At 45.1% G+C, this 18,032-nt stretch overlaps 1 protein-coding gene across 1 annotated transcript in view; it reads right to left on the bottom strand.

Moving 5' to 3' along the window:
* The window catches only part of Mgat4a (alpha-1,3-mannosyl-glycoprotein 4-beta-N-acetylglucosaminyltransferase A), a 107,957-nt gene extending 95,229 nt beyond the window's left edge, over nt 1–12,728 (bottom strand). The window contains exons 1-2 of the mRNA XM_076557478.1: nt 12,650–12,728; nt 7,531–7,975 (exon numbers count right to left, since the gene is read on the bottom strand). Of these exons, the coding sequence (XP_076413593.1) occupies nt 7,531–7,624 (94 nt within the window). The 5' untranslated portion in view covers nt 7,625–7,975; nt 12,650–12,728. The remainder of the gene's footprint in view (nt 1–7,530; nt 7,976–12,649) is intronic.
* Between the last annotated feature and the right edge of the window lie 5,304 nt (nt 12,729–18,032).

Genomic DNA, 18,032 nt, shown 5'->3' with positions numbered 1-18,032 from the left:
AAGAACATTCTGCCTCTAGACTCTGATCCTTGTTCTTGGGCCTTGGGACCTGGGCAGGGGTGGGAGCTTACACACCTTCAGCTCACCTTCTCCTTGGGTATTTGGACTCAGACTAAATTATATCACCAGTTGCCTGATCGATGACAACTTGCAGGTGTCTCATGGGACTTCCTGTCTTTACCCCAGGAACCAATTCTTATAATAAATCTCCCTAGGCTACAGTTTGGATCTTAAATATCCCCTGAAGGTCTACACAGTAAAACCTTGTCCCCAGCCTGTGGTACCATTGGGAAATGGTGGTCTCTTTAGGAGGTAGGATCTAGAGAGAGGAAGCTCAGTCCATGCCCCTACTGTCTCTTTGTTTGGAGAGGGGATTTAGGAGTTTTGCTTGTTTTGATTTTTTGAGACAAGAGCTATGCTGTGTAGTTCAGTCAGGCCTTGAACTCACAGGGATCCTCCTGCTTCAGCTTCTCTAAGGCTGGGAGTATGGGCACGTGGCACCATGCTCCAGTCTGTCTTTGCATTCCCCACCATGATGACATACAGTTCCACCACCACGGGCCTCAAGAAGGCAACAGGACAAAGATGACCACGAACCCCAAACTCTGAAACCATGAATTATTATAAGCTTGCTTTCTCAGGCACTTTCTCAGTGACAGAAAGCTGACAGGCACATCTCATATGTAAAATAAAAAGGGAAAAAAACTCACTAGAGAGTTTCGGGATGGGGGTATGTACATCTATGTACATTTGCTACATAAACAGTTTCTATAGAGAAGCCCAATACAACAGTAGACATGAAGTAGCAGAATAAAGAATTAGCCAAACCTGGTCCAGCTCAACACAGGTGATGTAAACTCAACAACAACGATCAGAACCAAGAAAGAGGACCCCACACGTCACACTGTGGTACGTGCAATGGGAACATGAGGAGAGAAAAAGGGAGAAAAATACTTGAACAAATCAAGGCTGAATACTTACTAAAGTTATTGAAAAACAACCTACATATATATATCCAGAGAGCTCAAACAAACAAAAAACTCCAAGTGGGTTAAACACAAACTCCAAATTTATACCATGTGAAAATGCTAGAAAGGGAAACCAAAAAACACCTAGGGAGCATCTGGAGAAAAGGATGCATCCCCTCCGAGGGGATCCAATAAGATCCATAGCCAGCTTCCTCAGCAGGAATAACAGAGACAGAAGGCATTTAAAAACAACAACACAAAGAGCCAGGGGCGGAGAGATGGCTGGGTGATCACGAGCATTTGCTGCTCTTGCTGAGGGCCAGCCTTGGGTTCCCAGCACCAACACGGCAACTCACACATGTCTATAACCCAATTTCAGAGGCTCTGATGCCCTCTCTTCTGGCCTCAGACGCCAGGCAAGCACATGGTGCACAGACATAAATTCAGGCAAACATTCATACACATAAACTAAAAATAAATGAATAAAGGAAGTGATATACTGCTCTTGCAAAGCACTTGAGTTCAGTTCCCAGCACCCAGGTCAGGCTGCTCAAAACCACCTGTTTAACTCTAGTTCCAGGGGATCTGATGACCTCCTCTAGCCTCCGTGGGCACCCACACTTGAGGACACAGACACACACACACACACACACACTTAATTATAATATAGATAGATAGATAGATAGATAGATAGATAGATAGATAGATAGATAGTTTAAAAATGGAAGTCAAATAAAAATACTCCAACATAAACAAAGCGGAATCCATTACTAGCCGACCCACCTTACAAGAAACGGCAGAGGGCATCCTCCTCCAGTCCGACAAAAGTGACCTCAAGGGCTAATTCAAACCACCCACAAGGAGCATGAGTAGTTATGCAACTACAACAGACACTATAAATCTGGTTTTTCTCTCCTCTGCTAACAGATTTTAATTTGAGCATAGAAACATATAGACAGACATAATGTATTGCTGAGTCTGTAAGATTGGGAAACGCGTGAATAATTGCCGATCACGGCACAAAGGAGGTAAATGGTCATAAAACTTCCACAGGCCAAGGAGGTAAAGATGGATGGTAAAAATACAATGATCACAATCCATCAGGGCAGCTGTGGGGCCAGAGGCACAGCGCGTTGTTGAGTTTGGAACATCAAGAGAGTAACAAGGACACCTGGGAAAAGGGGTGGGAGGAGACGGGTATCAGGGAGGAGCCTTTCTTAAGTTTTAATTGTGGACATGTGAGTGCATGACAGGGGTCAGAGAACAACTCTGTGGAGCTGGCCCTCTCCTCTCACCTTTATCCGGGTTCCACGGATTGAATTCGGCCCACCAGGCTTGCGTGGCAAGGCCTTTTCACCTGCTGAGCCATCCGAGCAGCCAAGGAGTAACATTTCTATATGGATTAGAACTAGGATAATTAAATCTAAATCTGATTTTTTTTTTTTTTTCGAGACAGGGTTTCTCTGTGTAGCTTTGCGCCTTTCCTGGAACTCGCTTTGGAGACCAGGCTGGCCTCGAACTCACAGAGATCCGCCTGCCTCTGCCTCCCGAGTGCTGGGATTAAAGGCATGCGCCGCCACCGCCCGGCTCTAAATCTGATTTTGATACACTTAAAAAAAAAAAAAAAATTACCTCAAAACAGTGAAAAAAATCATAAATTAATTTTAAAGGCCACGTTAGAATTTTATTAACACCCAGGCATTGGTGACACAGAGCCAGGGGTACACAGGAAAAAAAACAATTTGAGAAAAGTAGAGGCTATGAAATATGAAAAAAAAAAATTAGAATACATCTAACTACATCAACAGTAACATTAGATATGAATAGACCAGCAAATTAAAAAGTGATTGAAATGAAAAAATCCAATCACGTGCTGTCTTCAGGAGACAGACTACAGCTTCAAGACACACCCAGATAATTAAACAATGAAATAACAATGTAGAATGGTTGCCAGGCTTAATCTGCACTCAGGAGGCAGAGGCAGGCAGATCTCTGAGTCTGAGGCCAGCCTGAGCTACACAGCAAGTTCCGGGACAGCCGGGGCTACACAGAGAAACCCAGTCTCAAAAATTAAAAATTAAAATTAAAAAAAGAATGATTAATGATTCAGCCACTTTGACAGCTGACATTCCTTAAATGAGTAACTGGGGTGACCACATGATCCAGCAATTCTGCCAATTCTGCTTTTCAACAGCACCCCCAAAAGAAATTTTAAAAAACACACAAAACAAGTTCATGAGTGCTTAGAGCATTATCACCAAGAGCCAAAAGGTACAGACAACCTGAACATCCATCAGTGGAAAAACACAGATCTGGTACATTCATATAAAGAAACATCACTAGAGACTGAGAAGGTGGCCCCGGTGGGTAAAGTGCTTGCTCTGTAAGCATGGGGACCTGAGTTTGGATCCCCAACACCCACATAAAAAGCCAGGCACTGTAATAGTGCCCATAACCTCCAGCATTGGAGGTGAATAGACAGGGGGATCCCTGAGACTCGCCAGCCAGCCAGTCAAGCCAAAACAGATTCAGTGAAGGAATCTGACTCAAGAAATAGGGTAGGACTGGCTCTGAGGTTAAGAGCACTGACTGGTCTTCCAGAGGTCCTGAGTTCAATTCCCAGCAACCACATGGTGGCTCACAACCATCTGTAATGAGATCTGGTGCCCTCTTCTGTATACATAATAAATAAATAAATCTTTTTAGAAAAACAGTATTTGTTATTAAAAAGTAATAATAATAATAAGGTAGAGAGGACTGGTTCAGTAGTTAAGAGTATGAGAGCTTGACTGTTCTTCCAGAGAATCAGAATTATACTCCTGGCACCCATGTGGTAGCTCACAGCCACCTGTAACTCCAGCTTCCAAGGAGCCAATGCCCTCTTCCGGCCTCAACAGGCACCTGCATGCACGTGTGCATATACACAAAGAGACACAGAAATAAAAATAAATTTAAAAAACAGGTGGAGATTAATAGCTAAAGATACAAACATCAACCTCTGCCCTACACACGCACCTGTACACCGAGGTGTACACGTACACACACATACACACACACACACACACCATTCATCTGAAAAAAGAGATGAAGGGCTGATCTATACCACATCACAGTTAGACCTTGAAAGCATGCTAACTAGAAGAAGACAGTCATGAAAGGCCACACATTACACAATTCCATTACGCAGAAGTTCTGATCGGGGAAATCTGCAGACAGGAAGTAGATCAGTGATAGCCTACGGCAGGGAAGAGAGGTACCGTGATAGCTAAAGGGTACAGGACTCGAACTCATGGCCTCATGAATATCGGGCAAATCCTCCATCACTCAGCACCCCGCCCCAGCAGGGTAATGGATGAACTGTTTAGTATGTAAACTATAACTCAATTAGGCTGTTTTAAATTTTAAATTTAAATTTTTCCATACACATTCTTGCTAAAGCAGACAATGTGTCTTAGAGGCGTGAGGAACATGTGGCCCTGAGTCAGGCATGCGGACACAGAATCACCCCCCTGCAGGGATCCACGATGCTTACTTGGTTTTCCTGGGTCGGCACTGTGCTTGACCATGGAGAAAATTCAATAGCATCCTACTCACACCAGAACGTGACACACTGAATTGTTCTGGTCCCATTCTCCCAATACCCGCCTACAGCTTTCCCAGCCTGACCATTCCACGTACCTGGAATTCTCTCTCATTTTTATGTGGGAATCCAGTAGGCCCTGCTGAACTGGCTCCCTGCCCTGAATCCCAGCTTCCTCAACCTGTGCCAATTTCATGGGCTAGCTAGCTCAGATTAGTCCAAATAGTGAATGCAGACTATACCCAACTACCCGCCTAAGGAGCTGTATACTGTTTTCCAATGCCAGCTTGAGCCAGCCTCGGAACCCCATGTGCCTGTCAAAAGTAAGCAGCTCCTTATTACAAAGCATGCATTCTCTATTCCATTTCAGAATTCAGCCCTGCACCTGATAAGCCCCACTTCCTGGCCTGGCTTTAATAGTCTACCTACTCTACAAAGCACCATGGAGAACCATGAGCCTCTGCCCCCACTCTCCCGGGAAGCAGACCTACAGCTATGGGCATTAAGTCCCACCTGTGACTCTACTACAGCATGAACGCACGGCCTCAAGTGTCTCAAGCATTCTGCTCTCTCCAACTACAGAAAAGAGGCAGTAACGCTCCTGAGAATATGAGGAGTAAGTGACTGTTATATACAGAACAGGACAAGCACAGGTATTGCCTCTATCACTTCTAGCTGACGATACCATACGGGTTGACATTCATCCTTCCTGCCAGTCCCTGCTCAAACGCATGAAGAATCTTCTCTCTCTTCATTTTCATGGCTTGTTATAGAGTGCTATGCCCAGGACAAGTATATGTAAGGGGCCATACATACAGGTACATGTAAGGACACACATCCCTTCACCAAGAGTGAAGGGGAAAAAAAATATATGCTTCAGTTAGTCCAGCAGTGGTAAAGGTTTTAGAACTCACACTTTCAAAATAAAAATGAGAGCACGTGGTTCCTGGAAGCACTCGATGGAATATGTGGAATCAGGTCTGCCCTGGAAAATCCAGGCTTGTCTCACTCACTGCCTGAACTCTCTAGAAAGAATCCAATACTCAACAGTTAGAATGGTTACATAAACCACAGCAGTCGACACAGGGGATTTTACACAAGCAAACAGAAGGCCTTGGCTGACCCCTGCGCCTGAACAAAACACGAAGCAGCAAGACAGCATGCCAAGACTGCAGAGCCCTTCAGAGAGCAACAGTCTAGAGAGCTGACTGTACGCACAGTGCTACATGGTCCTCTACCTTCCCAGGTCCTCTACCTTCCCAGGTCCTCTCCATGCTAGAGACAATCATAGAATCACATCCAAAAAAAAAAAAAAACCCACTAGTAATGCTGCTAATGCCTTCACCTAAGCAACCACATCAAAAGCAGAGCGACTCTCAAACAAGACACGGTGGGAAGAGCTGAGTTTCTGTATTACTCAACTCTCTGAATAGGTAAGTTTCCCGATAAGAAAAAAAAAAAACACCCAAGTACTTTTGTTATGGTCAATTTTCTTAACAGTGAGTCATTTGTTTTATTTATGTCAAGAACAATCATCGCTTTGACTCAAGAGTCTCCCTAATTAAGTCCTCTCATTAGGTGCAATCAAAAACAGAAACGAAGCCAGAGCGGGCTCAGTGCATGAGGGTGCTTGCCCACAAACCTAATGACCTGAGTTCAATACCCAGGACCCACGGTGGACGGAGGGAGCCAACTCCTGAAAGCTGCCCTCTGACATCCAAATGATCCCAAGGTGGCACACGTACAAAATAAATAATAATGAAATGTATTTTTTAAATTTAAGCTGAAACCTAAAAGGTATACCCAAAGAACTTTGCCTTTAGCAAATTTTTCACCTCGATTTCCCCAGTGCTTCCTAAATTAGAACCCAACTCAGAGAAAACAAAAAGTAGGAAAGCAATGTCAGACTCACCCACGGCATGAAGCCGTGCTTCTCACGTCCATCTACTTATTGCACACAAACAGACGGACACAGCTACAAGTCGAATGTGTATATGCCCAGAGAGATATGTATCACTAACACAGGTATACAGATACAAATGTATAGGAGAAAAAAAATTAGTCATAAAACAATCTTTTTCTATTGTCTTCTCAGGCCAGTAAGACAACGTCAGCAACAGAAGCTTTCAGATAGCCCAGGTGATAAAGACAGCTCTAACAAATATGCAGCCATCCCAACACTTTCCATCTTCCTACCGTCAAAATGTCTTAAATCAATTGTCAGAGAGAAAAAAAATCGTCACCCCTTGACAAAATTCTAATCAACAGGTAACAGCTCTAGAGTCTAAACACAATTATAATCTATGAAATTCTTCATATTCCAATCAGAATTTCTTCTCAATGCCTTCTTTTTGTTGTTGTTTTTTATTTTTTGTCTTTTGAGACAGGGTTTCTCTGTGTAGCTCTGGAGCTTGTCCTGGAACTCACTCTGTAGCCCAGGCTGGCCTCGAACTCACAGAGATCTGCCTGGCTCCACCTCCCGAGTGCTGGGATTAAAGGCATGTGCCACCACCACCCGGCCTCAATGCCTTCTTAAATACTTCTGCCAAAGCAGCAATCTGTCCAGGCATGCAATTTAAATCATTAACTACACAGCACCAAGTCAGGGTCTTAACTAATATGGATGTTTCTTGAAGGCCCCGATCATGCCCTTATAAGTGTTGTATACAACACCCAGCACACAAAGAGTATTGAACATCTGTGATAACTCGTTTTTTTAAAAAGGCAAAAAAGTCTTTGTTATTCAACCTGACTTCCCAAAGTGTGATTATAAGACATCGAAACCACACTGGTCGGAATTAGGAAGTCTGTGCTCTCTGTCCAAGAACACAGCTTCATTTTTGTGTCAAAAGAAGCCACCAGAAGAAAGAAGGCAACATGGAGGCCTAGGCTACTTCACTGGGGCATTTCCACTCGGCTCACCATTTTGGCGGGGACCACTCTGTCACCCACGGCCGTTCGTTCCAGGGACCCCCTCCTTACCTTTCCCATTTTGCCACGTGGTGTACCAGGACAGGGTAAGGAACGAGGTGACGAAAGCTAACACAGTGGCCACAGTTCCATTTCGGAGCCTCATCTCATTTCACCATCCCACTGGTGCGGACGCTGGTGACGGCAAGCAAGACCAGTCTCCCTTCAGCCACAAGCCAACAGAATCCAGAATGCCTGGCTCTAGTCCGAACACAGCAACTGATGAGCAAGGTTCATTCCAGAAGCCGGGCAGAGGGGGTCAGGCAACCAGCAAGACAGCGGCGACAGGTACTGCGAGTCCGGATTGTCTTCGCGGTCTTCATAGGCTGAGGGCTGCTGCTGCTGCTGCTGCTGCTGCTGCTGCTGCTGCTGCTGCTGCTGCTGCTTCTTCTTCTTCTTCTTCTTCTTCTTCTTCTTCTTCTTCTTCTTCTTCTTCTTCTTCTTCTTCTTCCTCTTCCTGTCAGATAGAGAAGAGAAATGAAAACATGCTAAACAATGCAAAGCAGAGGTTTCTTTGTGTAGCATTAAGCATTAGCAGCAGACTTTTATCAAGGCTAGACTGTACGTGTGCAGACCACCCCCATATAAAAACTATGCATTTCTTATAGCACAATTGTGAGGGTCTTTTCCCTCCAAAGGAAAAAAAGCTTCCAATTATATTCCCTCCTGGCCGGTTCTGACTGTGGGAAAGACAAAAAATTAAAAAATTATGGTTACTCATTTAAAGGGCGAAGTTGTCGGATTCACAGATTCTCAAAGAGACCTCTTAACAACCAGTTACTATCTGCTGCATAACAAGCAATGACTAAAAAATAAAAACAGGAGAATGTATGTATGACTAGAATGACTTGAAAAAGTCAAAAGGCCAGGATCCCAGATCCAGCTCTGACATTACTTACATGCACCCCCCCACCCCATCCCCCAACTCCCAGGCACACAGTGTGACCCTTCAACCATATCTCCAAGTCTCATCCATGAAATAAATAAAACAACCAGTCCTAACTCCCCATATTATCATAAATCACAAAAAGTTTGCAGTTATCAATGTTATTTATCCCCATCTTTTTTGGGAGGTGGGGCCAGGTATCAAGACAGTTTCTCTGTGTAGCTCTGTCTGTCCTGGAACGTGCTGTGTAGACCAGCTGGCCTCGAACTCAGAGATCCATCTGCCTCTGCCTCCCAAGTACATATCCTCATCTTAAGTTTTCGAGAGAAAGCTGAAAATACTTAGGCATTCAGAAGAGGTGGCAATCCAGCCCACACCCTCTCAGCAGCGGCCCATCCCATCATGTTGCTTCCACTCGGGAAATTGGGAAGATCATTACTTATCTAACTAAATTTCTGAAGAACTGAAAAGAAATGAGGTTGTTAAACATGCTTAAGCATAATGCCCAGCACAAGATAGGTTTTCAATAAATACCAACTCTATCAAAAAGAAAAACAAGCCAACAAATGCAGCCAGTCACCAAGCTGTCCATTCAACACATAACCGGCCTCATCCCCTAGGGGCATGTCAAGTCACCTGAGATGTGCATTGATTTCTAATGGTATCAATGGGGTGGCACCACAAAATGTTCTTGGGGATGCACTAAAGGACCCTCTGGTGGGGTGAGTTGATGCACCTCCAAAAACATCTAAGGAGCCTGAGACAAATCTCCCGGTGGAAGGGCATGCCTGATTAAAGCAGTCATTTGCAGACGATTCACAAACTACCACCTCAGCTATTTCTCAGCACAGCGAGGAATCTCCACTAGCCAAGAAAGACCACAGGAATAAATGACAAAAGAATGATGGTGATGATCGCCACTGTAATTCGCTGGCTTCTTCCTTCATTCTGGGCCCATAACATGGCGTAAACCTTCACTAAATCCTTACAGGGCAAGCAACACAAACCCCATTTTACACACAGGGCAATCAACTGGATGAGAAATCCCATTCTGAATAACTTCTAAGTTCAAGGTTTTTTGTTTTGTTTTGTTTTGTTTTGTTTTGTTTTGTTTTTGCTGCTGTTGTTGTTTTGTTTAGGGGTTTTGTTTGTTTGTTTGTTTGTTTGTTTGTTTGTTTATCGAGACAGGGTTTCTCTGTGTAGCTCTGGTTATCCTGGAACTCACTCTGTAGATCAGGCTGGCCTACAACTCACAGAGCTCTGCCTGCCTCTGCCTCTTGAGTGCTGGGATTGAAGGTGTGTGCCGCTGCCGCCGCCGCCGCCGCCGCCGCCGCCGCCGCCGCCACCCCCCAGCTAAATTCAAATGATCTGCCACTTTTTGTCCCACACCACAGCTGAGTAGAGAAGCTGCTACAGGGTGCTGCTATACAGCTCAAATGAAACTGGAGACATTTTCTGGGTGTTAACGTGGCTCAACAGAAAATGCAGAATTTTTTATAAATGTTTTCTATTCTACAGGTAGCACAAGTCTGTTACGGGATAAGTCGCAAAACGCACAGAAAATTTCACAGTCCAAACATGCAACTCTAAACAAATTTCCCACTTCCTGTAGCCTTTGGCTAATCCCTCCCTCCTGAGTCTCCAACAAAGCATGCCTGTTAGTCTCCCTGGCCAGTAGCTCTAATTTCCATGTAACATTCTAGAAGCACCGAATTCCACGGCATCGCCTCCTGACCACGGGGTGTTTCAAAGAGTTTCTCCAAGTTACCCCTTGCTAAGGCCAAATCTCCCCTGATTAACCTAACTTTATCACACCCATATCCATGTTGACTACTGACAATCAAAATCCTCACGGAGAAAAAAAAAATCCTATAATTTTTTATTCCACAAAGTACCTGATCTATTAACTCAATAAAACACTCAGTAATGACTTCTGATTATGAAAACAAGGGCAGTATCTCAGTAAAATCTATAACTTGGAATTTGAAGCCTGGTATGATATCATAAAAGCTTGTTTTTCACTTTCTGTCTATAGATAATGCAGCCATATTTTGCTTCAGAAAGAATTCTGTTCTAGGGGGGGAAAGCTGATAATTACAATAAATATCCAGTTGACATAAATCAGGAAGCAGAGTCATGCAATATCATGTCTAAACTATCATTTTTTTTTAAAAAAAAAAAAAAAAAGGTAGTTTAAAAGTTTTTATTAAGCTAGGCAGTGGTGACACACACCTTTAATCTCAGCACTCGGGAGGCAGAGGCAGGCTGCTCTCTGAGTTCGAGGCCAGCCTGGTCTACAGAGTGAGTTCCAGGACAGCCAAGGCTATACAGGGAAACCCTGTCTTGAAATACATGACCCCCATCCCGGGCCCCCTCAAAAATTTTTTATTAAATACAAATTAAACCTATGTAAATGTATAAATGCATGGAGACAAAATGAATTCTAACACCAAAGTATACTATAAACCACCCATAACACCTAAAAAGCACATGGAATATTGAATACTGGACCTAAGAAGTTAGTAAACTCTCGTTGGGAGATGACACTTAGAATTCTACTAATACGTTCTGACATCTCACAAGAAAAAGCGAGCGTTCTACTCCACAGGAATGCAGCGATACATCTTAAATCAGGGTTTCCAAACTAAGCTTCATCGGGAAGCATAAGTGAATGAAATCTCCAGAGGGGAGCAAACAGAACAAGCCACGTGCCCTTAAAACACCCCAGGCAGCTGCGGGGCTGGCTCATTAGACCCAGGTGACCTACATTTGTATCGGCAGCCACATATGTGAACATTTAAATATCGCCCTTAACTTAAGACTGTCCCAGGCTATCACTTTAACACAGGTCGAGCTTTAAGCAAAAAGGTAATGGCTACCGTCCCCACTCGCTATGCCTTTATCCTCCCAAAGATGAATGGAACATTCAACTCTACACCTCAGAATGAGAAATCTGTTAACAAAATCGCATCTTAAAAAGAAAAGAAAAAAAATGCCCAGTAATGTAAGAATTAAGTTTTTAAAGTGTTCTCTGAAATATCCCATATGTTCCATGGCTGAGAACACTTTGCTTAACATTTGGCATATTCCTTAATCAGCATCCCACAGACAAAACAGAGGTGCCTGAAAGAATAAAAGGCACGATTCATGACACCCCGGATCAATGAGCACCATGACGTAAGCCTGCACAACTTTATAATCCACAATTATGAAAAACTCATGTCTTTCCCACTTACAGCGCATAAACATTTCTTTTACACAGCTTACATAATTTCATCGTCTAGTCTCTCTCTGGACTTACACTTAGGGGGTTAAAGAAACCTATGTCACCATAACCTGTTAGTAAAACTATTCTTCTTTAAAGCTTTCGGAAGAGAAAGGAGCCTGAACCACAAAGCGTGTGTTACTTGATTCTAAATTTAGATTTTTTTTTTTTTTGCATTCAAGTGAACAACTGTGTCGTTCTTTATCTTTTACCAAATAATTTGTTGGGCAGCAAAAGCACAACAGCAAAATAGATGGCAGGCACGACGAAGAAGATAACGTAGTAATGTATTGCTATTTCCTAATTCCGAATGTAAGCCATGAACGCGCTCCAGGGATCGCAAGGCTTCGGGAAATGAAAGCGGGCGCGGGAAGCGTACCACTGCCATCACTTAACGCCATGCCTTCTGGAGATCACCTGGCACACCTGGAGAGATCGGAGACCCCACCTGGGGACGCGCGGGGGGTGGGGTGGGGGGGACCCGGAGGGGTGGAAGGGTTCCTACTCACGGCTTCCTTGTGACGGAGGAAACCCAGGCCTCGGAGGAGGCGGGGGCACGCTTCCCTGGTACCTCGGGCACATCTTAGTCCCCTACTGGCAAGCGGCCCCCGCCCTACCTGCCCCGCGGCGGCGCCGCCACCACCACCGCTCCAGCCGCGGGGTCCTGCCCGAAACTCTTGTCCCCGCTGCACGCGCACACTCCACTGCACTCTTCCCCCCCGACGAAGTCCCGGAGCTCCGGGGCCGCACGAGGCTCTACGCCGGCCACCCGGAGCGAGAGCGGAACAGAGGGGCGGCTGCGGCGGCGGCGGCGGCGATGCGCGGAGGGTGCCCGGCCCGCGCCCGGTTCCGAGGCCCGGCGCGCGCAACCAGACGCCGGCCTCGGGACGCACCGGCTCCGCGGCCAGCAGGTGGGGAACCTCCGCGGACCCCGCCGCAGCCAGCTTGTCCGCCCCAGCCCAGAACCCCGCGCTCCTCACCTGCCGCGGGCCAGGGCGCTTCTGCCGCGGCCGCCGGCGACGCTGCTGGAGCCGCCTCCGCCGCCGCCGCCGCCGCCGGCCGCGCGCCCCGCCCTCGCCAGGGCCCGCCCCCCCCCCCCCCCCGCCGCTAGTTCCCGCCCCAGTCCCCGCTAGCCATTGGCCGCCACCGCCCCAAGCGACCCGCCGCCGCTGCCAGTGGCCGGCCGGCCTGTCACTTAGCAGTGCAATCGAGCAGCCTATATATTTCTCCCCAGCCCGTTCCCCTGCATCAGTGTCGCGGCCCGGGCTGGAGCTCAGTCGTCACATCTGGCTTGCACCTTCTGGCCTGAGCGGATGCAGCCCCAGTAGCCAACAAAGGCCCCAGTGAGCCCTTGGCGCGCGCAACCTGGCCATCATGGCCTTTCCTTCTAGCTCTGGGTTCCATCTCCTGGCGGTCCAGGCGCGGTGACAGGTCCTGGCTCTCATTCAACTATAGCTTCCAAGGCCCGCCGTTAAGCATCTCACTGCCAGCCCCAGTGAAGAGCATCCTTATCCCCATTCCAAGGAGGAGGCAGAGGTACAGGGAGGACCAACTGGAGAAACTAGAAGCAAGAAATGTGACTAGGATTTAAATGCACTCTTTTCAGTGCTAATGTCCCTGGTTTTTCCACTATGCGGAACCTTTCCTTCTCTCTTGAGCACATGTCCTATCAACCATTTCTTAAAGTTTAAGGTTGGCTTCAAACCCAAATAGATGAACATCTATAGAAAGCATGAGTGAGTAGCCTGCCCATTCGGGGCCGCTAATAATTAACTGCCCTTGTGCACATTACCTTTTAGATGTTTACCCTATGCCAAGCCAGGTAGGTATTAAGATCTTTAATTGCATCTTATCGTATGTTAACCCCCATTTCTCATATATGAGCTCAAAGGTTAAAGCGTTTACCCACAGTTACACAGTTAATAAGATAAAGGCTGTGTTATCATCACTGTCACCATAATCCTCCCAACCACCCTGCAAAGATTTACAAGAAATCAAAGGACCACAGAACAAGGAGACAGCCTTGTTCCTGCCTAACCCAGGGTAATAAATAGATCCTTATCAGAAGGCAGTAATTAAAAAATGGAAAACTCTAGTAGACAACGTCAGAGTGAGGGATTTTTGTTTAGGAAGGAAGGAAGGAAGGAAGGAAGGAAGGAAGGAAGGAAGGAAGGAAGGAAGGAAGGGAGGAAGGAAGGAAGGAAGGAAGGAAGAAATCCCTTTATTTTTATCTCAAAATAAGTCATTAATAATTAGGTATTATATTTACAATTTCTCATCAGCTCTCCTGTGGTGATATTTCTCTCCATCATTCCTGAACTGTTTGAAAAGCCCAAACAGAGACTCCCTCTTGCCCAGGCTCCAAACCAGTTTAGAGGCAGTAGACAGAATAGTTGTGGACACAGCTGGAGCGTAAGGGAAATGATACTCTGGCAACTTTGCTTTCTACTTTGGGGGAAATGGAGCTAAGTTCTCTGTCTGCTGTGACAAAAACATTGCTTTTTAGCAACCCAGCAATAGACCTCATGGTAGATACAAGCAATAAACATGGAGCCCATACCAGATGCAATGTTTGAAACATAGCTGGGTTGAATTACTAAAATTCTCTTGTAAGCATAGACATCCTGGGTCTTGCTATCCGATGCTCTTAATGACAGATCAGCTCACCGCTTCATTCAGAGGAAGAGACTACTGCCATCTTGCAAGAAAGAAACATTCTTCAAGCAATGTTGTGTAGGAGCATCTAAAAGACTGAACAACACAACCAGCCATTCTTCCGATACCCCTGTTTTATATACAGAGAAACTTGGCAATTAGGCAGATAAGAATAGTTATTTAGGCAACTAACAATGATTAAATCAGAATCTCCTTGATGCCAGAGCCTTCTAGAACTCTGCATCTCTACTTGCATTTGAGCAATTGACAAGCGTTATGATGACTAGGCGAATATTAAAAAGACATATTTCCACTTTCCCTATATTTTTTTCTCTTGGTAAATGAAAGAAATGAAATGTTTGCAGGCATTTTCTAAGCAGAGACAAATGTCAGATGAGAAAGGAAAATGGAAAAGATGAGTTGTGGTTATGGGCTGGAGTGGTACATTCAGGAAGACGATATATATATTCAAGGCAGTCTTCCTAGACTCTGGTTAATGGGGAAACATCAGAAGCAACACCATGTCCACCCTTTGAGGACTTTTTAATCATTTTTTTTTTGTACATTTATTTTGTGTGGGGTCCTGGATGCGTCACAGCACACTGCACGGCACTCGAGGAGAGGGCAGAGGACTACTCGTGGAGTCCGTGCTGTTGGGAACTAGGGATTAAACGCAGGAGGTCAGGCTGGGTAGCAGGTGCCTGTACTGGCTCAACCCTAGTATGGGGGTGGGGGGATACGCCTTTCTTCATACTTGTTGCCCTTCATCTGGCAGAAGAAGGACAGCTTTTCCAAGAAATAGTGGAGACCCTGCCACGATTGAACTTGTCTCAAACTATTCACATTATTGCAGAGGAAAGTGACTCTCCGTTAGTGGAACTAAGAAATTGGAATGGTGAGGAATATGCCTCCTAGGTGTGAGTTAGAAGCCATGACTGACTCATCTGGGTTTTGCAGCATTCACAATCTCTGCTTTTCCGACTACGTCCCAGGATATCTGTTTAACGCCGCTTTAATCGCCAACGAAGGCTGGATTACTAGTGCATGGAGGGAGACGGGATGGAAAGCAGATACCCAGCCTGTGTTCCACTTCTTGGAAAATGATTAACTGGGTATTAAAGATCGCTTTAATTGCTAGGCATGATGGCCCATATCTAGAATCCAAGCTCTCAGAGGGCTGAGGCAGGAGGATTACAAATTCAAGGCCATCCTCAGTTACACAGCAAGTCGGAGACCACCTTGACCTACATGAGACTGCCTCAACCAATCAAAACAGAAGAACAAGCCAGGCAGCAGTGGTGGTGCACACCTTTAGTCCCAGCACTCAGGAGGCAGAGGCAGGCGGATCTCTGTGAGTTCGAGGCCAGCCTGGGCTACAGAGCGAGTTCCAGGAAAGGCTCTAAAACTACACAGAGAAACCCTGTCTTAAAAAACAAAACAAAACAAAAAATCCATCATGAACCGTTTAATTAACAATCAAAGACAGTCCAAATCCTGAGTCTGATCAATTTCTCTTGGGGTTTTTTTTTCTCCTTTAATCTCTTCCATGGTGATTGTCCCCCTTTCTCTCGGTGCCTTTTTGTAACTTTTCTAGTTCCTTGGCTTCTCCTTTTTGCCTTCACATGATTAGTAAAACTGGAGCCATGAAATCCAGCCTGTAACTTCACCACTCCTATATAGGGCAGTGGTTCCCAACACCCTTTAACTCAATCCCTCCTGGTGTCCTGACCCCCAACCATAACATTCTTTTCACTGCTGCTTGACGACTGTAATGTTGCTACTGTTATGAATCTGAATGTAAACAGCTGGTTTTCTGATGGTCTTAGCCGACCCCTGTGGAAAGATTATGCGACTCCCAAGGGGAGGGGGTCTCGACCCACGGGTTGAGAAACGGCCTTCTGGAGCCTGTCCCTGACAAAGCTGCAGAGCCATGGCTGTTCTTCACACAAATGTTCCACTCTCCCACCGGTGCCTCCCCACCCCCCACCCCCCCAGGGGCCTATGATTACAGAGGCAGCTGGTGCCTCCCCACGGAGTCTCACAGACTAGCGAGAGACTTGGATAAGTAATTAAACTCTCCGCAGAGCACACGAGCTGGGCAGTGATAGCAGGAGGCCATTAATCAGATTCTCGGGGCAGGGAAAGCTTCCTGGAAGTGACATTCAAGCTAAAAGCAGACTACACACAGGAAACAAATCTTTTCCTTTTTATCTCTTTGATGGTGAATGCTTGGCGGCGAGGCCTTTCATGCACTAATCAGTTTCCAAGAAATCAAGCACAAGATTGCTAGGTTAGGTTTTTTTTTTCTTTTATTTTGTTTTTTCCATCCCATCCCTCCCTGTGTTAGCAATCAGACTCGTGGAGTTTACACATGGTTATAAACGAAATCTTGGGGTCCTGAGTTGGATCTGTACTCAGTATATGGGCTTCAAGAGGTGTCTCACCTGGAGATTCTCCCTGGCTTTTTCAAATGTTGTATGTAGGGGATACCTTGTTTTAATCAGGAGACAGAGAGTATGCAGCTTTAATCTACAATTAGTAGCCTCCTTCTGCTATGAGCTAAGCTCTATATGGAGTCAATTACTGAATAATGTGACTGTGAAAACTCTGGTAATGATAAGAGGTTTTTGCATACATGAAGACCAAACATTAATTCAAAAATCAAACATTCAGTAAACCTCACGTGTTTGTGATAGCGCCTGCCCATATTACTCATGGGACGTCCCTGCAGCCTTGGTTCTGAACACACAGCACCTGCACTTTGCACTTGGCCCGCCGTCACCCACACGATGCCTGTAACATCTCAGTTCAGACATACTGTATGCTATGACTTGCAGTGTATTGTACATACAAAGTTGTCAGCTCTTAGAGAAGCGTGATGCTTTAATTATGGAAAACAACAGCATTTAATAGTTTCCTACTGCTGTTCCTCACCATGTGAACACTAAATTAGCATGTCTTTGGTTTATATTGTACTCAAATGTTGGATTTTAAAACTTGCTACTTGAGCCCATCATGGTTGCCTTTAAGCCTAACACTCAGGAGGCAGAGGCTGAGGCAGAGGCAGGCAGATATCTTTGAGTTTTGAGGTCAAGACCAGCCCGGACAACATAGTGAGTTCCAAGCCAGTCCCAATGTCTCAAAACAACAACAAAAAGTTGCTACTCAAGTTGCTGACTTTAATTCCATTGAAAAGAAAATCATTAAATGAATGTTGGCTGGGGATTAGGAAAGAATTTCCAACAATTTCTGAGATGGCCCTAAACTTCCTTATGCCATTTTGTACTATGTGTTTATGCAAACCAGTATTCTGAACATTACTGATTCGATTATAAAATCAAAATATCAATCAACTGTGAAAAGCACTGAAGATGTTCCATATCCTGCAGCATCAACTATTCAGCCAAGATTTAATTCTTTATGTGAAAATAAACAAGCACATTATCTCATTAGCATGCAAATTTGCTTTTGTCTTAATTAATGTTAAAAATATACGTATGGCAAAGAATTGTTTTAATAAATTTATTTTTTAACTTATTGTCAGTAAATGTTTGGCTCATATAAGTATTTCATATACCTGTATACAGTGTCACGTAAAAATTTCTCAGGTGAAAGGAAATCTAAAGTGGAAAGATTTAAGAAGCCATAATCTGCCAGGCGGTGGTGTCGCACGCCTTTAATCCCAGCACTTGGGAGGCAGAGCCAGGT

The sequence above is a fragment of the Peromyscus maniculatus genome, chromosome 21 (genome assembly GCF_049852395.1).
Source record: "Peromyscus maniculatus bairdii isolate BWxNUB_F1_BW_parent chromosome 21, HU_Pman_BW_mat_3.1, whole genome shotgun sequence".
NCBI lineage: Eukaryota > Metazoa > Chordata > Mammalia > Rodentia > Cricetidae > Peromyscus > Peromyscus maniculatus.
The sequence above is the reverse complement of the archived record's forward strand: the minus strand, read 5'-3'. Positions and strand labels throughout refer to the sequence as shown.